Source organism: Miniopterus natalensis, chromosome 8, assembly GCF_054644295.1.
Source record: "Miniopterus natalensis isolate mMinNat1 chromosome 8, mMinNat1.hap1, whole genome shotgun sequence".
Classification (NCBI taxonomy): Eukaryota; Metazoa; Chordata; class Mammalia; order Chiroptera; family Miniopteridae; genus Miniopterus; species Miniopterus natalensis.
The window spans coordinates 68,295,895-68,323,721 of record NC_142088.1 but is presented as its reverse complement, the minus strand read 5'-3'; the positions used below and the strand labels follow the sequence as shown (position 1 = coordinate 68,323,721).

At 36.7% G+C, this 27,827-nt stretch overlaps 1 protein-coding gene across 5 annotated transcripts in view; it reads right to left on the bottom strand.

The window, feature by feature from the left end:
* Positions 1 to 27,827, bottom strand: part of ZRANB3 (zinc finger RANBP2-type containing 3) — a 186,670-nt gene that overhangs the window by 80,139 nt on the left and 78,704 nt on the right. For all 5 annotated transcript variants that reach the window (XM_087819883.1, XM_087819882.1, XM_087819885.1 and 2 more), the window contains exons 3-6: positions 27,757 to 27,775; positions 3,516 to 3,694; positions 2,261 to 2,492; positions 869 to 954 (exon numbers count right to left, since the gene is read on the bottom strand). In XM_087819883.1, coding sequence (XP_087676009.1) covers positions 869 to 954; positions 2,261 to 2,492; positions 3,516 to 3,694; positions 27,757 to 27,775 — 516 coding nt within the window. The remainder of the gene's footprint in view (positions 1 to 868; positions 955 to 2,260; positions 2,493 to 3,515; positions 3,695 to 27,756; positions 27,776 to 27,827) is intronic.

Here is a 27,827-nt window from a genome sequence, read left to right as displayed (position 1 = left end):
CTGGAAGAAAACGCCATTTGAGAGGCACAATCATAATCTTGAAATGGCTGTCTCTAGTAAACAGGAAATAGGACACAATCTTCCCAGTCATAAAGCACTTCATAAAGATAAATTTTTCTTTGAAACAACATTTGTGTTAATAAGTAAGAAAGCAACAGGCATACACTTCTGCTGTTGTATGACAAGTCCTAATCCAGTTAATGTTTGCTTTATGTAGGCAAACTGGTGTTGATGGTCTGCAGGATTGTGATGAAGGGCTTGCCAACAACATCTGGTATTGTGCCTATTTGGTGGTGTATCTTAAAACTATTTATTATTACTTATGTAGAAAAAGACTGAATTTTTAATAGCAACTTTGCGCTAAGACACCTTAGTGGATTCTTTTTTGTTTTGAACATTTTTCAGCTGTTCCTCTCAGATCTTCCAAATGAGTAATATCACTGGCAAACAGTGATAAAAAAATTTTGCCTTTTTCTTTCCAATATTTACCTCTTATTTTTCTTTTGAGTAACTGAACTAGTTAGTGCCTCTAGAATAAAGGTAAACTGTGGCCACAGTGAAACATCCTTGCCTTCATTTTAGTGTTTCATGTGATGGTGGCTTTGGGCTTAAAACAGACACACACACACATACACACATTCATAAACATATATATTGCACATTTGTGTATATAGTTATAATTATACTCACACACATTTGTACACCTTAAATTTATTAAAGACTGTATGTAATCAAGGGTGGATGCTAAATTCTTGTGATGTGAGCTACCACAAGTTTGAAAAACACTGGAACAAGGAATGACTAATTAAGCTTAATGTTCACAGTAAATAAATGAGGATTAAAGTTGATAGAAAATAGTTTGTCATACCTGACATGTGCGTCACAGTATCTTTTGGCATATTCAGTCCATGTTCCAAATTTTTGTGGAAAAAGAGCTTCAATCTGCATAAAAAGCTGTAACATATAAGTGTTCTCAATATGTTATAATATTTTCAGGTAAAATTTTATTATAATGATAAATCCAGTTAATAAAATAGTAAAAAGGGAAAGCTACCTCTCCCTCCTCGAGGTCCCTTCTTCCCCTCTCTCCTCCCATTGCTGTCATCCTACTTTCAGGGATAACTGCTGTCCTTTTCTTAAATATACATTTGTATATTTTCTATGCCTATATAAGCATATGTACATATTCATGAATAGGGCCATATTATACACAGGAAACTAGAATTTCTCCACCAAAACATGTCTTAGACACCATCAAAGCACATATATATTTATTTTTACTTAATTTTTAAAATTATATAAGCAATGTGTTACAATAATAAAGCACTGTTTAAAATCTACACCCGTGGTGTAGATTACTGTAAAAGGTTTAAATAGTCTCCTATTAATGGATATCTAGGCTGTTTCTAACTTTTATGTAACTACAAAAATGAATAACAATGGAGGTCTGCAGGTATATGTACGCATATATAAAATATATGTAGATGTAGGTATATGTACTACATCTACCTTTATCAATCATCCATCCATCCATCTGCATTTCTATTAGATAGATTTGTAGGGTATATTTTAAAAACTGAAACAGATGGGTTTAAGGCAAATGCTTTAATAGGGCTCCCCGGGGTTACAATGACCCTTATAGACTCATAAGAGTTTCATCCATTATTTCTTCTCCCCAACCCTTTAATCACTCCATACCCCACCTGCCTCTCAGAGTGGTAAAAGCTAAATGGGGCATCACACCAATGCCTGATTCCTCCATCCTAAGTAGATACTCTATTTAGTCTGCACCTAAGTGCTCTATCTTCCCAAACATGGATCTTACAGTGAAAGAAACAGAAATAGGTTATGTAATACAGCATAAAATATATAAAGATATATCCTTATATAAGATACAAAGTTGATTCAACTCCAATCCTAAGATGCTAATAATGTAAAATAAACTGGACAAAATGAAGATTAAGGCCACAGAACAACCAAAAGAACACAAATGTTATTTACAAATTTGTACTAAATATGAAAACCTTATAATAAAGGTAAAAATTATTTTTTAAATAGCAGGTACTCACAAGCATGGCTAAGGTACACATGTAAATAGATAAAAGTCAAGATAAAAAGTATATTTAATCATTAAGAGCTATCTAGAAATTACCACAGTGTTCTTCTGGCATTTGAGGCATCTAATTTAAAATTTCACACCAGGCGACTGATTGAGTTTTGTGGGGTTGTTTGTAAGCCCAAAGTGGAAGGATCTGGATACCTCTTCAGGCCTTCCCAAAGCCGGAGTTCCTGTGAGGAGCACGGCTCGCCTGGCCTTCTGCACCACGGGCAGTAGGATTCTGCTGCGGCTCGCGTTTCTGGACTTCATGTAGTGGGATTCGTCCACTATCACGACGCCGAAGTTCTGCCTATTCAGCGCCTCTATCAAAGCCTGCGCATCTGTCGTCAGGAGGCCGTAACCCAGAATCGTCACTTTGCTGGTCGATATTCTCCTAGAAAAGAAATCCATGTACTTTAAAAATACTATTTAAGTAACCAATTTATCATAAATAGTACAACTCTTTGAGAAGAAATGCGAAGAAGAGGAAAAAACAAGAGCAGATGATACCACCACTGAAGCCCAACTTCTCTTAAGACTTTATAGTCTTCGAATATAATAAACCAGAATCCAAAACTTAAAACCTGGTTAATCAAATCTGAGTTTTTTTGTTACATGGGCTCTGGAAGATTTTGGCATCCCAGCAAGCCACGTTTTACCAGGGTAAGAACGTTACTTTCTGAGAATGTTTGGTTGGTGACTCCATGCAGCCTTCCTACAAAGAGGATCACAGTGTGTTTTAAGACAGGTGTCACCAGGATTTTGAGCAGGACAATACTTAGTATTGCAGGGCTGTCTAGTACCCTGCAGGGCATCTCACATTCCTGGACCTGCCCTTAAAAGCCAGTAGGGTCCCTGTCACAATGACAACAAAAATGCCACCGGCCCTGGGACGATAAAGTGTGGGAAAAGAGGGGGTACCACATCACGTGGAGAAAACACTGGGCTAAAGTGATCCCTGATCTTTTGAACTATCTCTGTAATTCATATGTCTATAATATTACTTATCATACTCTAATGAAATGATTCATTTACATATTTATCTCCCTTACTATACTATAAGACAGATGAGGGCAAGGGATGTGTCTTAATCATTTTTGTATGTACGGTGCTATGATCCCAATGAGTTTGTAGAATTAAATATTGTAATTAGACAATAAATGCATTAAAAATAAAACATGTCACTCTGCATTTTCTATATCACCAGTGAAAACACAGGACAGAGTTAGTCTTCTGTAATTTCCTACCCTCTAATAGAAAAGGATGGGCTCCTAAACAGCCAGCACCAACACTGCAATCACGTTTTTTCATAATGACAACTGCATTTTCAGCTGTGGAGAAATCGACTATTGAGATTTACTTGATAATAATAGTGCTTGGCACTTTCCCCCCATAAATATTAGAAAGTTGTTCTTACCCAACATCAGTTTTATTCTGAATAACGCTGATTTCTTCTGGATCTAGTTCTGGGATCCATTTCTCTATTTCTTCTGTCCAAGGGTACCTCAGAGATGAAGGGACCACTATTAAAAGTGGCCATTCCTCCTTATAGAAGTAAGCGATGGCAATTGCTTGAATTGTCTTTCCTAGACCCATCTAAATTAAAAAAAAAAAAAAAAAAAGATAGATCAATATTAAGGCTAAAATATTTTGAAAGAAAACATAAAATATTTTATTTAAGAGTATTATTATCAAAATAATTTTCCAATGTAAAGTCAATTGGATTACACAGCTAATTAAATGTTCACGATTATGATGACCCTTAAAAGTCATTAGAAAAAATTATATTTTTTGCAAATCATTAGTGATTGGACTTAGAGACAAAATGACCCCTACTTTAAAATATTAGTTATACTGGTTTCATATAACTTCATTTTATAAAGATTTAGGTTACCATTTATAATTTCTCCTTTTAGAGAACTCAAGAGCAAATGCCTTACCTTTACACTACAAAATCATGTTATTTTAAAGCTAGAATAAGCTCTAAATCATGTACCTTTTATAGGAGAAGTAAGCACAGAGTGGTTAAATCATTTGTTCAACTTAACACTTAACTGATTGCAAAACTAGCATGATGTCTGGGGCCCAGGTGCCTGGCGTCCTCCCACTTGATAGTTTCACACTTATACCGCAATGCCCCATCTCCAAGCTGAACCCACCTAACAATTAGTTACTAAATGAATGTTGATAAAGGCCACATCCTGTGCATGTGCAGTTTAGGAGATGGCCAAGGACTTGAGGGTAATATGTATGCAGGTTTTGTGCGTCTTTCACTCAAGTTTCTTCCTTCCTGATATTTTTCTCTTCATGTACCAATGGCACAATATATAGTTTGAGAGCTAGACAGAGCAGCAGTCTCTGATAGAAACAGGTATAATCAGTCTATTTCAACTATGTGCCTTATGGCTTTAAGAAGTGAAGTGATGCATCTAGGCCGCCAAGGAAGAATGGAAAGCCAATTTTGTAAGCTATGAATGTACTACTTTATTAGGTTTGGAAAATTCTAAACACTTTCTTACTATTCCCAGCTATTTTATCACACTCTTTCCTAATAACATAAAAGTTATGATTGCCTTTTAACAACTATTAAACTTAAAATGTTAAGTATCAATTAAAAAATGAGACATCTTAGAAAGAATAGTTCCCAAGCCAGGAAGTCTTGAGTTTAACTAATGGAAGGATCAGCGGGCTCAGGAGATAATGTGCTGAATCCAAGAACAACTATGGAAGCAGAGAATAGGATATAATACAGAGTCTGACTCCATTCTGAATGTTTGAATGTTGACAGCTTTTAAGCACCATCAGTTCTCTTTACCCTTCTGCCTCAAATTTCGGGAAGGTGATAAGAAAACATGGGTGCTACTTTCTTTGTCACCTGAGAGAAATTCAACCATATAAGCCCAGCCCACAAATGGAGAATCTTCATCCTAGACCCACCCGGTGAATCCAACAATAAACCAAGCTAGTCTACTTTTCCTGTTTTCTCAAGCTATTTTCATCTGCTTAGGATCCTCCCCTGCTCTCCCCAGAAAGTTTTATTATGTGAGCAATAAACTTTTTCATATCCTATGGTCATCTGTGTGGCATCATCATTTTGACATCTGAATCAAATTTTGGTGGAAGAGTCCACCCACCTCTTCTAAGAATATCACAACAAAGGAAAAGCCATTTCTCAATATATGTTAATAAGCAGGCATCATGATTTATATGAAAAGTTTTCCTTGAGCTTTTTGTTTCCTTGAGCAAAAAATCTCAGAATCTGATCAATTTGGAAATCACTGAAAAGAATGTTTTTCTGAATATGCACACCTGAAGATAATACTCTATATTGGTTAGGGAATTCACCTAACAAATGAGATTCTAACAAGTTTTTATCCAGTTACCTTTCCTGGTAACCCCAAACCTTCTATTCAGCATCTCTTCAGTTAAAAGGTCATGTAGTTAAATGACAAAAAGTGATTTATGGAAATTGTAAGATATTTATCAACACAAAAGTAGTCAGTTGCTAATTTTCTTAAGTATTTGCTGATGATTGTTCCTTTGGGGGGCATTACCACTAAATGGTAAAGTTTGATGGAATAAACTCAAACAAAGCATGATTCCAAATTAGAAAATAAAAACATATTAGTGCAATCTCAAGTCCCCATTAAGGAAAGAAATTATACATAGCATAGAATAACTGAGTTCTACATAAAATTTATAAATAGGAAAATAATTGTCTGAAAGTCTTTTTCCCACTAGAAACCAACTTTTAAAACATGTACTTAAATTTCAGTATTTTGCAAAGAATTTTAAATAGCATAACATTCAAATATAAAGGCAATAACACATGTGAAGTAATTTGGGTACAATTATATAGGTAACTACACAAGAAGAAATAAATAGAATACATTAACTTCAAGAGTACATTTTATCAATGTTTTCAAAATAATAAATTGCTTTTACTTAGGAGAATAATTTTAGATTTTCTTAATGTCTTATTCTATAAATATTAAGAGAAGGTAAATAATAATGATACTAAATGACATATAATTTGTTTTTACTTTTTATATGATTGCTTTAAACAGTAACTGTATACAGAAGATGCCTGCTGGTTAAGAATTTTTTAAAACTGTAAAATGTTCCAGTTTTAAAGCTATAAGCAGCTTGTACCTTTTAGGGCAGAGAGATAGGGCTGTCTTTAGAATAGGTGGCCTCTTTGTTCTAGAAGAGACTCCTTTGGAAGACCCTTTTAGTTATGCAGATTTAAACTCTTAATGAAGAATTAAGTTAATTAAGTAAATCACATAGGGAAATGCCAGACTGAAATCCTATGTTCTATTATTTATTATTGTTAAGGAGGTATATGTTTTAGAACTATTTCCTTGTTCTTGAAGATTAAGTTATAATTTTCTTTCCTATAGAGAAGTTTATATGGTATGTCTGAAAATGACTGTGTGTGTGTGTGTTCATTTATGTGTTATTGGTTCATAAGAGACAAGGAGAAGGGGACAAACAATAGGGATATGGATACATAGGCCCAGTCTTTTCATTATTCAAGACTAAAAAGGCCAGGGTAGAGAATTTAAGATCCAATATGGCAGTGGAGTAGGTGGAAAGTACACTCACCTTTTCCCAGGAACAAATTGGAATTGCAGAACAATCAACCAGAATAACCAGTGGAAGACTAGTTGAAGAAAAGTCTTATAACCAAGGATTTACAGAAGAAGCCACATCAAGACTGGTAGAAATGTCAGAGACGTAAAAGGCTGGCTCTGCTCCCATGGACTGGAGCTGACATTAAGGAGGGATATCTCAGCTGCAGGGGTTCCCCCTGAGAAGTGTGGGTTCTCAACCCCAAGCCAGGCTCCCCAGCTTAGAGCACCAGAGCCATGGAGAAGTGCCCACACATAGCTGTGAAAATCAGCAGGGATTCTGTCTGCCAGGGAAAGGTGGGAGTCTGCTAGAGACACAGGCACCCTCCTGAAGAGCTAATGCACAAAATCTCATTTGCAGCCACTCACCCTGGGCTCTGGTATAGGGAGGGCAGAGCAGACAAGAGTCGAGTGAGGAGAGACTGGGATTTGTAGCTGTGGGAAAAGAGCTGAGGGAACAGCGCCAGGATCCCTAAGCTTAGTTCTGCTCCCACACCGCATATGCCAACTTTCCTGGGTGGAGCACTCCCTTCCACACAGCATCAGCCTTGGGAAATGCAATAGCCCCAATCTCATGGGAGAGCCACTAGCCCAACTCTCAGGGCTCCAGGCAGCCCAACCCTCCTGACTCCTGGTGGCTCCACCGTACGGAGGGATGAGCAGAATCGAGGACAAACTGAATTGTGTGACCTGGGGTGGGGTCACTTCCTCCACTTTCCCCCAAGCCTGACCAGTACCTCCTCCTAATGGGAGATCCACTAGCCCCACTCTCCCAACTCTCAGCGGCTCCGCCCTGCTGAGATTGGGTTCTGGGAAGAATCTGGAACAACATGAATTGTGTGGCTCTAGGACAGGCCATTTTTGCCTGATGCCTGACCAGTGCAGAGCCCTCCCTTCACACAGCCAAATCCAGGTCTGTTTGGGCCTGATAAACTCTGCTAGTCTCACCCTGACAACCATAGCTCATCTACCTAATACATAAATAAATAAATAAATAAATAAAAACCACACATAAAAAGGCAGTCAAAATGGGGAGACAAAGAATCAGGCCCAAATGAAAGAATGGGAGAAATCTGAAAAATAGCTAAATGAAATGGAAGCAAGCAACTTATCAGATATAGTGTTCAGAAAAATGGTTATAGGCATAATACACAGACACAAGAAACAGTGTGGTGACAGGCAGAGGGGACATGGGGTGGGGTGTAAGTGGATGTGGGAAAAGAAGGGGAAATGGGAATGGAAAGAGACACTGCCTGGGGCAATGGGTGCAGGATGCAATGTGCAGATGATGTTTTCTTGAGCTGTACACTGGAAAACTGTACGGTTTTGCAAACCAATGTCACCCAAAAAAATTCAATTAAAAATTTTTTTTCATTTAAAAAAAGAGATGGTTATAAGGATGCTCAAGGAACTTTGCGAGAACTAAAAATAAACTCAGTGGAACTATAGCAGCATGGAAAAGGACATGGAAACAACAACAGAACCAGCAGGACATGAAGAACACGCTGGAAGGAATAAACAGGAGGCTGGATGAAGACAGCCAAACCAGCAATATGGAAGACAAGGCAAAAAAAACACACAAAAACCAATCAGAGCAGCAAAAAGAATAAAAGAATTAAAAAGAATGAAGATAGTTTAAGGTACCTATGGGGACAACAGTAAGCATAGCAACATCACACTATAGGGGTACCAGAAGGAAGAGTGAGAGAGCAAGAAATTGAGAACCTATTTGAAGAAATAATGACGGAAAACTTCACTAATCTGGTGAAGGAAAAAGACACACAAGTCCAGGAAGTATACAGAGTCCAAAACAAGAGGAACTCAAAAGAGACCACAGCAAGACACACCATAATGAAAATGCCAAAGGTTAAAGACAAAAAGAGAATCTTAAAAGCAGCAAGAGAAAAGCAATTAGTTACCTACAAGGGAGCACCCATACGACTGTCAGCTGATTTCTCAACAGAAAACTTGCAGGCCAGAAGGAAGTGGCAAGCAATACTCAAAGTGATGAAAAGCAAGGACCTACAACCAAGATTACTCTACCCAGCAAAGCTGTCATTTAGAACTGAAGGCCAGATAAAGAGCTTCCCAGATAAGAAAAAGCTAAGGGAGTTCATCACCACCAAACCAATATTACATAAAATGTTGACGGGTCTTCTTTAAGAAACAGCTAATGAACAAAAGGAACTGAAACAAATTAGACCCTGAAGCATGCAACAGACTGTCTATCTCAGAGGGAAGAGGGAAAGATAGAGGGTGATGGGTGGTGGGAAGGGAATGACCAAAGAACATGTATGCATATATACATAACCCATGGACATGGACAATAACGGGGTGGAGACCTGGGGAGCGGGCGGAAGTGGGGTCAAGGGGGTCAAGGGGAGAAAAATGGGACCCCTATAATACTTTGAACAATAAAGATAAATTTAAAAAAACAAGAACAAAAAAAACCCACAATGACATATCACCTCACACCTGTCCAATGGCTATCACCAATCAATCAACAAACAACAAGTGTTGGTGAGGAGGTGGAAAAATGGGAGCCCTCTTGAACTACTGGTGGGAATGCAAATTAGTAGAGCAACAGCATGGATGGACCTAGAGAGTGTTATGCTAAGTGAAATAAACCAGTCAGAGAAAGACAAGTGCTATATGATTTCACTTATATTTAGAATCTAATGAACAAAATAAACTAATAAAATAGAAACAGACTCATAGATATAGAGAACAATCTGACAGCTGTCAGAGGGGAGGGACGTAGGGGGGCTGAATGAAAAAAGTAAAGGGATTAAGCAAAACACACACACACACCTCATACACATAGACAATAGTATGGTGATTATCAGAGGGAAATTGGGGTGGTGGGAGGGAGAAGAGGGTAAATGAGGGATAAATGGTGATGGAAGGAGACTTCACTTTGGGTGGTGAACACACAGTACAATATCAGATGATGTATTATATCATTGTGCACCTGAAAGCTATATAATTTTATTAACCAATGTTACCCCAATAAATTCAATAAATAAATTTTTTTTAAAAGACTAAGCCACAATCTGGGAAATGTGCAGCCACACTTCCCTGATGGTCTGGCTCTTTTCATGGGAGGGAGCAAGCTTTCTCCTGAAGGGAAAACACTGGATCAGGTAAGGTAGAAAGGAGGTGAGCCTTAGAGGGCAGCAGGATGGAATGAAAAATCTCTCTAAGGACAAGATACTGAGCTGAGGATATTAACTTAAACAGGACTGTGCTCCAAGCATGGCTTATTGATACCCCTGCCCTGCCGGGGAGCGCAGATAGTAGAGGAGTGAAAAGGTTCTGTAACGGACAGAGAGGCTGGATCTGAACAAATGTACTTAAAGAACAGCCATTTCTAGTATTAGCAGTTAAATGCTGTACTTTTAATATCATAGCTTTATTCTTCCCAAGTCTCCAGGAAAGTTTTATTAAAAGTCACATCTTTACAAATGGGAGAAAAATGTTATCAACAGATAAACCTGAGTAAGGGTATCTCGATGTTTTTTCTACTATTCATATTTTTACAACTCTTCTGGAAGGATAAAATAACTTTCAAATAAAGGGCTGGAAGAAGAAAGTTACAGGTCTAATATCCAGTATCAGTTTTTCTGGGAAGTACCAAAGGGCTGTCCTATTTCAAAAGGAGTGGCCAAAAGAAAATGACACTAAACTACCCCGGACAGTGGGGTAGAAGAAAAACTTCCAAATTATTTGAAAATTATTTTAAAAAGTCAACATAACACTGATACTAAAACATGAAAGGCAGCACAAAAGATAATGAAAGATCAATCCCACACGTGAGTACTGGTGCAAACATTTTAAGTAGACTATGAGAATACAGAACTCACTAGACCATTAAAAGGGTAACATGACCATGAGAAGTTCAAGTCCAGGAGTAAAAAGACTGCTCAACATAAGAAAGTCTGATACTATAATTCACAATATTAATACTATCAAAAAGGAAAGTGTCATGATAATCTTTAGATGTCAAAAAGGCAACTAAAAATATTCAATTTTCATTCCTGATAAAAGCCCTTTATTATTAACTATTACTGAAAGGATAAGTTCCCACATGAGAAAAACTATGTATCTCAGCCAAAAATGCTACATCATGCTTAATGGAGAAAAAAACAATCCCATTAGTATCAGAAACAGGAGAAAGAAATGCGAGATAGAAATACTAGAACAGAGAGGCAATAAGTGTATTAGCTGCAGATAAGGTGACCAAATACTTAAAAACCAAAAGAATCAATAGAAAAATGATTACTACTATTGGCAGTAATACCTAATATCACCTAAAGAATTTAGGTAAGTGGCTAGTTCAGATTATGATGAAAAAAGCTTAATACATAGAAAGAATAAAGAGAACAGAGCAATTAAACAAGAGAACACAGAGCAGGCCAAACACTCATGGGAACTGAGACATGACAAAGGTGGCATTTCAAGCCAATGGGAAAAAATGGTTTATTCAATTAATGATGTTAGGAAAAGTGGTCTATGATGGAAACCAGAATATGTTATCCCCAAATATTCCTGCTTGACATAAAAATATTTTGAGTTGAAGGCACTTAAGAAACCATAAATGCAGAAAAAGCTCCCCCTTTTCTACCTAAAAGCAGAATATAAATTCTCCTTTTACTGGAGGCAAACTCTTACCAGTCCAGGGAGGCACCAGAGAAATCTGCAAATAACCCTTGTTGAGCTAATGCTTATCTTTCTAGTTACTTCTTCACCATTTATCACCCCTAACCCCAACCCCTTTGTCTTGTCAATTTTTCAAAAATTTATTGTTTCTTTTTCAAAGGTCACTTCTTTGGGTCTTCATTCTCTTGTGAAAGATCCCATTGTTAACAGTGTGGTATGAAGCTAGGAAAATTCCAGGACAAGTGGAAGAGGGAAACTAAGACAGACAGTTAAACACCAGTTGGCAACCACCCAGTATCTTCCCTAAACCAAGGACACGTGAGAGTAAATGGTTTGCATTTCTCCTCCCCAGCCAGAGGGTAAATAGCTTAAATCACCCTATTCGTGGAGACATAACAAAAATCCAATTAGTGCCATTTGCCTAATGCATCATCCAAGGACAGACAAACGAAGAGAATAAACCTCCTTTTGGTACCTCTGCATAAAGCTGATGAATCTATTGATCTGCCCCTAATACCTCCCCCTAAATGCCCAGCCTTTAAACCCCCTGAAAAGGAAGGTCCCAATATGCTCTCCCTCCAGGGAGCACACCCTTGCCATTCCCTTCCCCCACAGGCATGTATCCTCTAACCTCTAAGGGACCCCATGAGGAGCTATCAGTGCAACCGGGGGAGCTGTCAATGGGCAGTGGCAGCTAGTCCGGGGCTAACCCCCTGAACCTGTCTCCAAGGAGCCCAGCCTGGGCTCTCCTGTTACTTCTATGCCCTTCCTTGTTTCATTGTCCTAAGTATATTTTTGCTGCGGTCAATAAATTCTTGCTTTCTTTTCTACACTGTATCTCCTTTTTAAAAATACATATATCTTTATTGATCTCAGAGAGAGGAAAGGAGAAGGAGAGAAAGAGACAGAAACATCAATGATGAGAGAGTCGTCATTGATCGGCTGCCTCCTGCATGCCCCTGACTGGGGATCAGCCCGCAACCCAGGCATGTGCCCTGACCAGGAATCAAACTGCGATCTCCTGGATCCTAGGTTGATGCTCAACAGCAAAGCCACACCTGCTGGGCTCTACACTTTGTCTCTTGATTGAAATCCTTCCCTCAAGACAAGAACTGAGGTCCCACTGTCTCCCCAGTAACACCATGTACATGTAAAAAATCCACAAAAAACAATAACATCTGTGTGCTTTTCTCCTGTTTATCTCTTTGTCAGTTTAATTTTCAGACCCAGCCATGGACTCTAAGAAGATTAAGGAAAGTTGTTTACTTCCCTACATTAACCATTACAAAAATAATAAAACTGAGTCTTTGCCTCACTATAAGACCATTTCCAGATAGACCAAATATTTACATATTAAAAAGGAACACATAAAAGTGATAGGAAAAAAATGTGTAAAAACAAAAACTCAGAGTAGACATTTCTTTTCTTTTCTTTCCTTTCTTTCTTTTTTGTTAATCCCCACCCAAGGATATTTTTTCTATTGATTTGTTTAGAGGAAGTGGAAGGGAGGGGGAGAGACAGAGAGAGAGAAACATCCATGTGAGAGAGACATGCTTCGGGGAAGCACCCTACCTGGGGCCAGGGATCCAGCCTGCAACCAAGGTATAAGGTAGGTGCCTTTTACCACCATCAAACCCAAGACCCTTTGAAATGGGACACAATGGGTCTGGGCTGCCTGTCACTACTTTAGCCAATTAAGCACAGGCAAGGTTGAATCATATATGAGTGTTGATTCCAAAAACGCTGGCAGTATGGGAGAGCTGGAGGGTCATCCACATAAAATCTGCTCTAACCCCCGCCCCCCATAAGCCAGCTGCTTATATTGAGTAGAAGGACAAGATTACATGGGGAAGTAAACAAAGGAATTACAGGCATGGGGAAGTGGGCAGAATGAATAAGAATGGGTATAAGGTTCAGTGGAGCTGGGGGTTTGCAAAAGGGTGGGGTGCCTCCACCTCTGGGTGGAGGGGATGTGAGTGGGGAGGGGGGGTGGTAAAGGGCTGGTGCCTCCAGGAATCCATTGTTTCAGGAGCAAGATTGTTAATCTTTTCATGATGATCATTCCAAGGTTAACTCCCATGAACCCAGCATACAACTCTCAGCAAGGTTAGAATATGCTTTCTCTAATCAGAACAGAACAATCACAGCTAACAGAGCATGATTAATGTTATTATAACTATGGCTAACAATCACAGTAACAGAGCATGATTAATATTTCTGCGCATAACACCTTCAGTCCGAGGGCCGACGCTCTAACCACTGAGCCAAACTGACTAGGGCGAGAGTAGACATTTCTATTATATCAAATCCAGAAAACATAAAGGAAAATACAAATAGAACTAAATGAAAATTTTAAATTTACCACAAAGAGAATAAAACAAATGGAAACCAAAACAATTGTAACGCAAATGGCAAAAGGCTAATTACTTCCATTTATAAAATGCTACTACCAAAAGGAGGACAGACAATCCAAGAGAAAGATGGGAAAGAAATACAACCAACTCACAAAGAAATAAATACATTCAACAGGCATAAAAAGATGCTCAATCTGGCTCATAATTATAGATGAACAAATAAAAACTGTAAGAAACTTTTTTTTCAGTTACAGAATAAGATTAACAAAAATTAAAGATGTGGTAATAGTGCTGGAGAAGGTTTGGAAAAAAAGGCACTTGTACACTGTTGTAGGAATAAATACTGATTTGACTATCTATCAAATCCAAGACTTTGTATTCATTCAGGGACTAAATCAATAAAGAAGACCCCAGTTAGAGAAATTATGGTACGCTGTAAAAAAATGAGTAAACAGAATTCTTTTTTAAAACGCTGTAAGGAGGCCAGAAGGGAGAGCTCTCACACCCTCCACTGATCTTGAAACAAGCAGGAAGACCTCTTTGTTGGTAACAGCCCGCCCAACTTCCACTTCCCCTCTACAAGAATTTCCTCTCCTTTGTTTTAGCAGACTTGCTCACGGACTGCCATGGCTGCTTCTTCCAGATCGCAATTCTTCGCTGTTCCCCAATAAACCCATTTGCTGGAGAAACATCTAGCTGACTTTTTGTTTAAGGTCAACAACATCCATACCATGAAATAGTATGTAATCATCTTTTAAAAAGTGAGCATATATCTATATGCTGATATGGGAAGATTGATAAGTCAATAACTACAAAATAGTATATTGAAAAGCAGTATGGTGAATATAAATATGGTGAGTATTTAGAGGGAGAACAGAAAAGGAAGAAAGAGAGAGAAAAGAAGACAGAGGGGGGGGAAGGAAGAAGGGGAGGAGGAGAAGGGAAGGAACTGTTACTAGTGTTACCACTGGAGGGTTGGACTGCAGGGATAGAGAGGGAAGGAAAATGCAGACTTTGAGCTTGTGTTAAGTCTTCCACGTGTGCGTGGTTCCCTCTGAACAAATATTATTTGTAGGGGGTAGGTAGTAAAGAACAAAGAGAGAATCTTTTAAAAATATCCAAGAGACTCTGAGATAAAGCAAATTTCTGCCAAAATTTGGACATCAGCTGTGACCTTATGATAAAGGGACAGTCTACGGAAGTATTCTGACATGGGGGTGGAGTGTTTGGGGGAGGGAGAGGGAGAGAAGGCGGGGAGAGAGCAATGAAGAGCGGGAGGGGGGGAGACAAATTAAACACAATATATGTGTAGAATGAAAAAATAACTTTTCAAAAAAAATCTGGTCAAACCAACACTGGAAGATGAGAGAAGCAGCAGACAACTGGAGCAGCCTTGGACTGCAGGCCAGGTCTCGTTTCTGCTGCTGATTACAAGGCCAAGACTCAGTGTAAGGCACTTTTCTTTAATATGCTTGGATTTTCAACCTGTAACGATGTGTAGACTTTGTAATTTATCACTCATTTCAAGGGAATAAGTGGGAAGATGTGTAAGAAATAATTTATGTGTTTCCCGGGGAAAAACAGTTTCACTCAATAAAAGAAAGAACAATCCCATTATTTTGAGTTTCAAAACACTGAAAAAAGAACAACGAACAGACTATAATGTTTTAGAAAAATTTTAAGTTATATTTCTAATGTGGACAGCAATCTGTTCTTACCAAACTGAAAATCTTTAGTGATGTTTACTAAAGGGTAGTTTAACTTGCCACCTCAAAATATGCCTCCTTAGAGGTAAGGATTACTTTGAGCTGATTATCTCTGAGAAACAGCAGATACAGGAAAAACTCTGAAGATGGGGTAGAAGTTCCCTTTTGTAAGGAAAACTTACATTTATGAAGAAAGCTCTAGGCATAAGAGTACCTCTCTGTACCTGGAAGGGAGGGATGGCTCAAAACCAGAAACTCTTAGCATGGAGAAGGCTCTGCCTTAAATCCGGACAACAATCGTTATTCTTGTGTACTAGGCTTTACCTGGTGAATTCCCATAACTGTCCCCTACACGGATCTTTCTCTTCTGTTTAGCTGAAGGTGCTATTTACGGTGGTGGCTTGGGCCAAATCCAGGGAGTTTACTCACTTTTCCTGGGTCTCTCCCTGTGTACACGCAGTATACATGTCAATACACTTCTGTTTCTTTTTCTCTTATTCATCTGTCTTTTATTACAGGGAGTCTCAGCCAAGAACTCAGAAGGGTAAAGAGAAAATTACTTTTCCTCCTCTACATTCATATTTAATCTTAAGGAGTCACAAGGCATAGTAAAAATGAGATACTTAACTATAATGTGAAATGCTCAGGCGAATATGTATTATTCATCAAACAGCACCACTCCTAAGATGAAATGTGAATAAAGAAAAGATAATGACAGAATAGTGTGGATTAGTAATGCTCAATAGTTCAGAAGTAGATTTTCCTTATTTTTTTTGTATCTTTTAAAATCTGTTTTATAAAATAAAAATCAGGTGAACATAAGATTCCAATCATTTTCTCCGTATGTATTATGGGATTACTGCCTTGGGGATTTCTTGAAAATGAGAGCCCAACACAACATAAAGAACGCAATTATAGGTGCTGAAGGAAAAAAGAAAGGAAAGGAAAGGTGAGGAAAAAGTAACCCAGCCTTTTAGTTACATGCTCTAGGTTCTGAACCATTGGAGTACGAGCTAAAAATTCAGACTTCAGGACACCAAGTCCCTAAATTTTGATTCAATAGAACTGGACTTTTAAAATAAGAACCTCTAAAGTGATTCTTATGTGGATAGCTCTCGGGCTGCCTTTGAGAATAACTACGCTGAAGATTAAACCTTGGCGGGGGGAAATCTCAGAGTGCTTTGCCTAATTTTTGGCCATTTTCTCCTCAGGAGGAAAAAAAAAGATGAAAACAGAGTTAACACTTTCAGGGTTTTATTGTTGAACTTATTAATTTCAGGGGGATCTTGTTCCTGGACTGATCTTCAAATACAGTTCTAAAGCCGGAGAAACACAGTGCTTTCTACTTTGCTATATAGTATTCAGAATAACCTTTCAGTCTCAACTGCCATCATGTTTTGTAATTTGGAGTCTTGATTTCACCACTGTTGGTAAAGAAAATTTTCAATAAATATGCATCACCTGTACGAAGCTGGGAAAAAAAACACCCACCAGTTTGGCTTTATCTTATTAGATGAACTAACAATTTAATAGAAAAAGGCTAATTTTATTTTATTTTTTTATTTTTTTAAATATATCTTTATTGATTTCAGAGAGAGGGAAGGAGAGGGAGAGGGAGAGAGACAGAGACATCAATGATGAGAGAGTCATTGATCGAGCCCACAACCAGGGCATGTGCCCTGACCGGGAATCGAACCCCGATCTCCTGGATCCCAGGTCGACCCTCAACTGCTGAGCCATGCCTGGCCAGGCAGAAAAAGGCTAATTTTAAAAGTTTAATGAAACCTCTTAAAGGGAATCTACTTTGTACATGCTTTGATTACCTGTTATTTTAGGTTATCAATTAAAGTATTATTTAAGCAGCTATGATCAAAACTCAATGGTTTAACAGTTGGAAGAATAACTTACACCACTAAAATTTCTAATAACAAGCACAGAAAAATAAAATACGATGCATTTTTAAAGGAAAGAAAAATGTATGAAAAATACAAAATATTTCATGTTGTATAATAATACTGTAAATACACTGATCACAAATGTAAACAAAGGAGTCTTTTAGAAGTACATGAAAACAGGGACTCAGAAATGACGAGCAGACAGTGAACATTTGCACTTGTTGAACTGATTATTGGCATTAACAATCATAGATCAATTCAGATAGAGAGTTTTAAAAAGATGAGATGAGTAAATTCCTCGCTCAGCATTGTAAATAGAGTGTGGTGCTTTATGTGGCAACACTATAATTGATTTGAAGACATCAGAATTGAGAATAAAAAATCTTGCGCTAAAACCCAGATCAGTACATATAAATAATACTTTCTTCAATTATATGATACAAAAAAAATTTGCTGGAAGGGAAGTAAATAAATAAGGCCACCACTTATTTGTGACAAGAGGAAAATTACTTCTGCTTTTAAAATAAAAGATCAAATGCAAATCAATTAAAAGCAAATCAATAGTTTCAGAGACAAAATTTTTGCAAGGTTATTAGAATGTTTTCAGTTGAACAAGTACTTGTATTAATCTGTCAATTCATGTGTTGATACATAGCAATCAACTTGGAATCATTAGAAAAAACTTAAAATCTCAATCCAGTAATTTTTGAAAATGTTAATTAAGCAATGTCAGAGATTCACTAATCAGATTCAGAACTGAGACCCTTTTAAGACAAGTCTCATATATATTACAAAGAAAGTAAATAGTACTTCTCATAAGAAAAGTTTATTAAAAAAACAAGAACTTACTTAAATAGTTACATAAAATGAAAAGGAAACAAGCAAGAAGAAATAAAATGCTAATCACAACTTCTACCAGTTGCCAAAATGCGACTATTGAGTAAAAATGGAGCCCTAATAAGCTTCAAAGTTAAAAAATAAAGGATGGCCACCAAAGCTAAGATTACGCTGGAGTCTTATCGCTGAAACGAAAGCAAGAACATGATCATAAAAGGCTGAAAAATCAATTTATCATTCTAAGAAAAAGATATGGAATGTTAACCAAAAGTTAAAATTGCTGTTTAAATTTGCTTAGGTCTGATCAAGAAAACCACAGGCTCAAGATGGCATCACTCATGGTAAAAGCCCATGATAAAAAACCTAGACATAAGACCTGATCTAACTGCAGTTTCAACCTCTCCCAGAAACATAATCTTAATCACCAGTTTAGAAATTTTGGCCAGGCACCAGTAAGGTAATCTGTCCCAGTGGACCCTCTCCATGCTCCATAGAAAGAAGAGGCAATCTGCATGATAAAAACCCTTTCAATTCTTTTCCCCCAACCAAAAGACATCCAGAGCCAAAAATAATCCTTCCTTTTGTTAATATTTCCCTTGCCCTACCCTTCTTCCTATAAAAACCTTCCATTTGGTACAACCTTTCAGAGCGCCCTTCTAGTTGCTAGATGGAATGCTGCCAGGTTCATGAGTGGCTTAATAAAGCCAACTAGATCTTCAAATTTATTTGGTTGAATTTTGTTTTTTAACAGGTATAAAGAAAAAAACCAGGACTACTAAGGAATAAAAAAGAGAAAACCATCGATATTTTTAAAAAGTACTTATTACTTAAATATTAACTTTTATATTTAGGCGTTTTTTTTTTTGGGGGGGGGGTCTAAAACACAACCACATGGTAGATTTTCCAGGGTCCAAACTATATAGTTTACTTCTCAGGAGTAGAAGCCGTATAGGCTGCTTCTATATTAGACAAAGTTACAGGTGTTTTCTCCTGCAATACAATGTTACATGAATCCCAGGGAATTAGTTAGCAAGGTGAAATACATTTGGTTTCTGACATTTTTATTGGATAGGGATGCCCCTTGTTTTCTCAATATAACTAAATATGTTATTGGATAATTTTTCTGTTATTTCTCTTCATTTGTCTTCTACTAACACTAATACTGGCTCCAAATTTCTTAAAAAAATCTATGTACAGAAAAGGCTCAAAAATGTATAGCCTATCAATTATTACTTAAGGAATTCAATTTTAATCTATAAAAAGAAATAAGGTATGTCAAAATTACAATAATGGCATCATGTGCTAGTTACATTCCTCATTTATTAAATATTACGCACATCAAAATTTTAAAATGACTGGTTTTGTGGAACCAGTTGACTAGAGAAAATGTATCTCAACTTCAGAAAATTTAATGAAAATGTCATTAAGAATATCTTCCTAAGAAATAGTTTCAAATTGGGTTTAGAATCAAAATAAATGTTACTTGCAAAGTATTAATGACTATAACAATAAATAAATAACAAAAGGAAATTTTTAGGAGGAAGATGCAATGTTAAGATTAAACCTGGGCTTCATTTTATTTTACTGAAGGACTGGTGACATTAAAAGCAGAGAAAATATTCTTTAAATTCATAGTTAACACTACGTCCTAAACTAATAAGGTAAAGAAAATAACAAAAAATATTGTGAAAATGCTAGAATAAAAAAAGTAATTGTTAGGAATTAATGTTAGAATTTATAAAGTAAGATAACCAACTCAATTGATGAATTAATGGCATATTATGAAATAACCTAAAATATGGATTTTAATAAAAATGTATTGAAAAGTGACAAGAACATTCAGTCAATAGCATTTATTTGTTTATACTTTCTGATATCATTTACCATTAATAGCCTCAGTACTAATATTAAGAAAAACAGTCATTTTTGGAAACTCAGTACAGGGAAGGAAAAGGCCTTGGAGTAGCAAAAATGAAGGCTAAGAAGCAATTTAAAACGGCCTGGGAGACTTCAGGGAAGGGCCTAACTTGCCTCAATAGCTGATAACCTTGATTAACTGAAAAAGGTTGTGTTATGGGTAGGGTGCAATGTTTAAGGAAGCAGGAATTTATAGAGAGCATGTGGGAAATCTTCCCTTCAAAATTGTTATGTTAAAAAAATTTGGACGGCTAGTTGTCTTAAAAACTTTGACTCTAGAAATATCTCATTTCCTACAGGCTTAAATACATAATAGTTCAAACAGGGAAATATTATCAACATTAAAGAAATAGTTTTCTAAATTAAACTGTCTAATTCTAGAGCTTGAAAGAAAATGAAAAAGATTGAATTATCCTACTAAAAACGTTTGGATCATTTATGAGTAAATTAGGTAAAGGTTAAGAAAGATACATACTTCACGTCACTGTAATATACAAAAAGAAGACACTAAGCATCTAGAAAAGCATTCTTAAACTTTTGAAAAGCAGTGTAACCCTTTTTCAAAAGAAACATTACACAGAAATCTAACGTTTACAAAGCGGGAAAAGTGAGCCAGCAGCTCGGGCTGAAGCAAAGCAGGGACCTCAGAGCCCCAAACCCCCGTCTCACCTCAGTCTGTGACACTCAGCCCGCCAACCGCGAAAGGGTCCCCAGTCAATAAACTGTGTGTTTTTTCAGGGCTGGTTTTCTATTGACTTCTTCCTGAAGGCCCGCCTCAAATTTACCTTCTTCACAAAGCCTCTGACTTAAGCTGGAATTAATGGTTCCTTCGACACAAGTCCCGTAGAATTTATATTGTAAACTTCATTTCCAACATTTCCGGTATTCTGCCTTTCACACTGACCACACGGAGATATATAACCCTCCACCACCACCACCACCACCACCTTCCATTCCTACTAGAAGCTTCTCAGAAGGTGGGCATGTGTTTTCGCCTATATGCCCAAGAAGTTATCAAATAGAAGACCCTCGATAATATTTATTTATTGAATATAGGAGAAAAAGGTAGATTAATCAATGGCTAAAGGAAAAAATGACTTTAAAATGTTTTAATGTAAAGAAGTAAGACCTGGGCTGATAGCAATCCCTAGCAGCTCTCTGAAAAGTCTGGAGGCTGTATATATATTCATAATTGTTCTCCAATTCACACTGCAGCTGTGGCCTCTTTGGGATTTTAAGTTTTGTGGAAACATAAGCCCATTACTAAAAAAGGAAAAGATTATAGGCTGATATTTAATTTTAACCGCCCCTCCTGATTTTAAATCATTTCTATTCACTAAGAACAATCCACTTAATAAAAACTGGTGAGGCAGGAATGTTTTCAGCATCCTCCTTACAATATACTTGGAAGTGTTAATGTATAATAACAGTGATTTAAAGTGAGATAATGGCAGTAGTGCTTTGTGCCTTTCAAATGCTTATGTGAATAGTAAACATTATATTCCAGGAAGATGCTTTGTGTCTGGCTCTATCTGGGTAGAGTTTAACTCACCATTGCTGTCACCTCTGCTTTTCATTTTGAATTTTGTCCAAGACTATTGAGAGAACATTGTAATAACCCAGCTGTGCAAAGCAGCAGGAGCCCTAAACAAAATTACAGCAGCCTCCAAAGAAATCAGGGTAAACTTCTTTAAAATTGAAAATGTAATCAGTTGCATTTGTACATTGCTGTTGTTCAAGATAAAAAATTTCAGCCTGAAGAATCACTTATATGACAGCAAGAAGACTATGCTAGACATTTTAATAAAGTTTTCTTGTGTGTGTTTTTAAATCCCCATGTCTGAAAACTCAAGAAAAGAAAAGAATCTTTTCTCCATTACCTTCATGACCTAGGATAACTAGAGGTTATCCTAGTGGGCAGCAGTGGGTTGTGGACCTGATTTAAAGTACTGGTGACTAGTAGACAAGATGTCCCTCTTGTTCAGATGAAGAACTATATCTTGATGAGCTCAAGTGGTCTCAAATCAACAACAACAAAATTAATAAAACAGCAGACCTTATTTCTCTTTCCCTCTCTTATTCATTTATTCAGAAGGCATTAATTGGAAATACTATTCCCCAGGCACTGCTGGGCAGACATGGCTTGAGTCCTAGGAGTTCCAATCTATGGGCCAGAACCAGATAAGCACAGTAGAACATCATTCAAACTACAGCAGAATTGAGAGCACAGAGGAACCAAAAGGCACCAAGGATAGTGACACACAGAAAGTGATCATTAAAGAGGGTTTGAATGATGATTTTATTAGATGGACTTGAGAAAGGACTGAATACAAACAGAAAGGAATCAATCAGGAAAAAACTCCAGCCCATAGAGATACCAAAGCATAAAAAGTCATGGTGCTTGGGAATGGGAGAAAAGGGGAAACGAAAAGCTGAGATATATTTGTCCTGTTCCTTACATAAGGAATCTCATGATAAAAGTATTATTATTCACCCCAATCTGTGGAAAACATCAGGCAAACCTCAATTAAGGGGTATTCTATAAAATACTGAACCATTAATTCTCAAAACTGTAAAGATCTTCAGAAACAAGGGAAGTCTGAGAAACTATCATATCCAACAGAAGCCTAAGTAGATATGACCACTAAATTAATGCGTATCCTGGTGGAATCCCAGAACAGAAAAAGGACATGAGAAAAAAGGTGAGAAACTCTAAATAAAGTATGGTCTTTCGATAACAATAATATATGAGTATTGGTTCTTTAATTGAGACATACAGACAATACTAACCCAAAATACTGCCCAGCCGGCATGGCTCAGTGACTGAGCGTCGACCTAGGATCCAGGAAATAGAGGCTCATTCCTGGTCAGGGCACATGCCCAGGTTGCGGGCTCGATCCCCAGTGGGGGGGCGTTAAGGAGGCAGCTGATGAATGACTCATCATTGATGTTTCTATCTCTCCCTCTCCCTTCCTCTCTCTGAAATCAATAAAGATATATTAATAAATAAATAAATAAATAAATAAATAAATAAATAAATAAATAAATAAATACATACATACAAAATATTAACAATAGGGGACTGGATATAGTGTATACGAGAACTCTGTATGAGCTTCACAATTAATCTGTAAAACTAAAATCTTTATTTTATTAAAATGACATCCAAAAACTAATAAAGTTGGCCTTAGAAATAAGGAAAGAAAGGAAGCAGGCAAATGATACTGATTTAAAGGAGAACAGATAGTCTCACCAACAGAATTTTAATGCTATCACCTTCATTCTAACATTCAGCTTCATTCTTCTGAGCTCTCTGTCTTGCAGATTCTTCTGTCCTCAAGAATCCTGTTTCAAAATACTATAGAAAGTCTGGTACCTGGAGACTGTGTATAGAATAGTAATAGATAGAGAGACTTGGGAGCTGGATTACTTTAGGCCAAATATCAGCTCCTAGCATATTCTAGCTGTATATTCTTAGGCAATTCACTTAACCTCTCTGTGCCTCAGCTTTCTCATATGTAACATGAGAATAATAACAATATCCCATAGAATTGTTGTGAGCATGAAATAAATTAATACATGTAAAGAACTAGAATAGAACCTGGCACGTTTGTGTTAATTGTTAACAATTTAATCAATTCTTTCATTCAACAAAAATGTGCCAACAACCAAGAAAAGTTATGAATTCTAAAGAGTAAGAACTCAAAGGAGGGTACATTAAATTCACCTTGGCCGGTAAAGGAAAACTAGGGTTTGTAAACGCAAGTAGAACAAAAATCTCCATCTCAGCTTACTTCATCAAATCAGACTAGGCTTATATAAAATGAAGACTAAAATTCTTCACATCTAGTTCAATTTCTTCATCCTCAAACCTATACATTAATGTTGGAAATGGCTGCATCACAACATCAATTCTAAGGTCTTCTGTGTAGAAATAACCTTCCAAGGGGTTCCTCAGTGTTCCCAGACACCTCCACATTTTTGCCTGCAGAGAAGCTGACAAGGTTTTTCAAACTTGACTTGGCCTGCAAAAGTACTTCTACCAGCACTGAACAGGTCCCACCACCTCTCCCAGCCAAACTCTTCCAGAGAAGCACTCTGACCAAAGAAACGCATCCATAATGATGACTATAGGGCCTCTCATTAATATGTCACAAAGTAGCCACAAAAGAAGCCAAGCCAAATAGCTTGGCCTTGACAGAAGGTTTCCTTTCCTTTTGAAAAAGGAAGAACAGCACTTTATTTGGCATCACGTTCTGCACACTCCCCAAATGTTTTCTCAAGTAACAGAAATTTTAAAAACCTGTGTGTGTGTGTGTGTGTGTGTGTGTGTATGTTTTGGGAGGGGGTGCTAAAGTACAGCACTAACAAAAAAATGTTACATAAAAGAAAGTAGGAATTTTCTGAATTTGATAACAGACACTATAGACAAGAGGACAGAATCCATGTCCTGAGAAGATTTTTTCCATTAGGACACACTATTAGGCTATTCGTGTAAATCCAAAATATTAATCCCATTTCCTTAAGTAAAAACTAACATTACAAAATTTTCTAAATACTGAGTTTCTACAAAGAATAATAGTCTTTAAATACTTACTTGATAAATAAGGTAGGAAGTATGTAGGTTAATATTTTCCCCCAAGTAAATCCAACTAAATTACCTGGTTTGTGTTAATGTGAAATTATTCTTCACATTTAAAATCTTTTATGAATATACATTTTCAATAATTTCCAACTGGAGAGCAACAGAACAAGTACACAGTGGTTCAAAAGTAATTATTAAAAAGCAATTAAGATAATAGTGCAACAGCTTGACTACAGACTATGGTCTGAATTCCATTCTTTATGGAATATGAATTCACAAACAGTTTTGACATATTTACTACATAGCTCTTCAAACAATATTTATTTGCATTAAACCAAGAAGGGGTGCAGTGGCTCGGCTGGTTGCAGTGTCCTCCTGTACACCAAAAAGGTTGTGGGTTCAATTCCTGGTGAGGGCTCATACCTAGGTTTCGGGTTCCATCCCCAGTAGGGGAGCAAGCGGGAGGCAACCAACCAATGTTTCTCTCTCTCATCAGTGTTTTTCTCTTTCTCTCTCCCTCCCTCTCTCTCAAAAATCAGTAAACATATCCTTGAGTGAGGATAAAAAGAAACCACAATCTAAACTATGTCTGCAAAGTTAATTTTATTAAAAGTTATAGCTTTGTTGGTTACCTGAAGTATCAGTTTATAACCAAAATACACAATAATCACACAATTGAACAGAACTTAAATCATCATTCCAATTTAAAGTTAATGATTACCTTATATATAGCAGACTATATAATTCCACAAAGACTGAATACATTAGAAAAAGGTAATAGTGGAAAAATACTAGAAGAATAATACCAGTGAAGGAAGCCATTTGTGTCTAAAGCCAGGAGGGAGCATCACAGTAGACAGCTAAATTACACAATACTCCAAGTGGGTATTCAAGCCTCTAAAAAAAGGAAGTTCAATAACAGAGATGTAAAATTGCTCTCCTATGGCTTTTAGCTATTTGATGAGTCAAATATTCATATCAAACTGTATTTTTTAATTTGAAAATCAAAAGGCGGATGACCTCCAAATTATAAACTGCATTTCCTTCTCTGACTTCACAATTTTGTGATAAGAGCAAGAGAAAGAGAACAGTATCAGGAAATAGAATGAAGGTCAAACCCGAGTTCATATAATTTACATATATATAAATTCTTTCCACTTCAATACTTTTAATTTACTAACTAACTTTTATCCACACTAGCTCAGTAAAGATTCCATAAAAATGGCATTTTAACTCCACCACTAGTAGAGGATATCAGTGATTGTGAGCTGGGATCTTAGACTTTGTACATCATACTGTTTATTTCTGTAGCCTGTTTTTGTACTCATTTGTAAAGTTGTGGATTTTTTTCTTAATTCACTTTATTAACAGTATTTGATATAATAAGCCCTGTGAAGTCAAATAGGTGTAAAAGAATGAGAGTCTTTAAAATGCTGGTGAAAAGAGAGAATTATGATGGACGCAAAAGTGGAGGATTGTTTTTTAAGTATTGAGAAAATATCAAATTTATTAAATTAAAAAATAAGAATGGCTTTGAAAGGCACTCACAAATCACTCAACATGTGACAAATGCTATGTAATTTTAAATAGTGGGAGCTGAGGAAAAGCAATTGGTATAATGAAAAAACTTGCTGCCTAACGGTTCATCATGAACTCTCCATAATCCTTAGTCTACTGCTAACTGAGAAGATAAAAGCTCGTTGGAAAACAGAAGAGTTAAGGTGCTGATTAAGTATTTATTTCAATTCATGAATGATTCCATAGATTTCACGCCTATTCAAATCTCTAAGAGATCAAAATGAAGACAAGGCAGCAATGATATACCATAGCTGCCCACTTGCCCCAAGAACTGCTTGTGGAGATTTTTAAGATGGTGTTACCTTTTATAATTCGTTTTCTGTAAATATAAAACTGGTCTGTTTACAAAAATTATTAATATACACATCCATAAAGTATCACATTTATATATTTTATAGATGTTATATAAAATAGTTATGCCTAATTTGGGGATTTTTAAGCAGTAAATTTACATTCCTGTTTGGTGCAAACATATTCAGGGAGTAAAACATATGCTTCTTTCAGTCATTTTGGGCGCTCAAATTTATTATTTTATCAAGAGCCTTTTGGAGTTCATCCTGTTCCAAAACAGAAATTCCTCTTTTATGGTACCACTTATATTTTTTAAAAATTCAGTATTCATTTTTTTTTCTAATAAATTTTAAGTGTACATGTTTTGCTGTTATATGCTTTAAAGGTGTAATGAAAACAGCAGCACATTTCTCAAACTGATGGTAAAATTAGAAGTTCACTGATTTATATTACTCTGAGAATATATGTAAAGAGTACCATAGTTTATATAACAAGAATTTCTGTTTCAGTGAGAAAACATGAATATCAATATATACAAGTACATGCCACTTATATGTATCATATTGTTTAGCGATAATAAAATACCTTTTTAACATTAAGTTTTATATAAAACAACCTTTAAAGTAAAATCTTACAAGTTTAGCTTCTAAGCAAGCAGTATTATGACAAGTCAAAAAGAGTTCAGTTTCATTTGGGGCTGCATTTCAAAGCACATTCATGCTTTTTAGGGCAACAATACAGAATTTTGAATCACTAGTATTAACAACATTTTCCAAGTGCACATCTACTGCGCGCGCGCGCACACACACACACACACACACACACACTTATTCTCATTCTTTTTAACCCTCACCCAATATGCTTACTGATTTGGGTTGGGTGGAGAGAGAGAATTGATTGGTCGCCTTCCATACAAGCCGCAACCAAGGATTGAACCTGCAACCTAGGTACGTGCACTCACCCGAATCAAACCTGCAGCTTTTCAGGATACAGGACAACGTTTCCACCAACTGAGCCACACCAGCCAGCACTAAGCCCATTCTTATTCCCACTATACCCCTCCCCACCTTCCTCTCTCCCTGTCTCATTCTTTCCATATATAGAAATATAGCCACGTAGAGAGACAGTACATAGTAAACAAAAGACACTAAAAATTGGTTGTGGAATTTAATAAAATACATAAAAATCATAAAAACACTTACTTCATCAGCTACCATGCACCTGGAAAAATAAAAAATAAAACCAAATTAATTTCTTGATTATCCGTCAACCA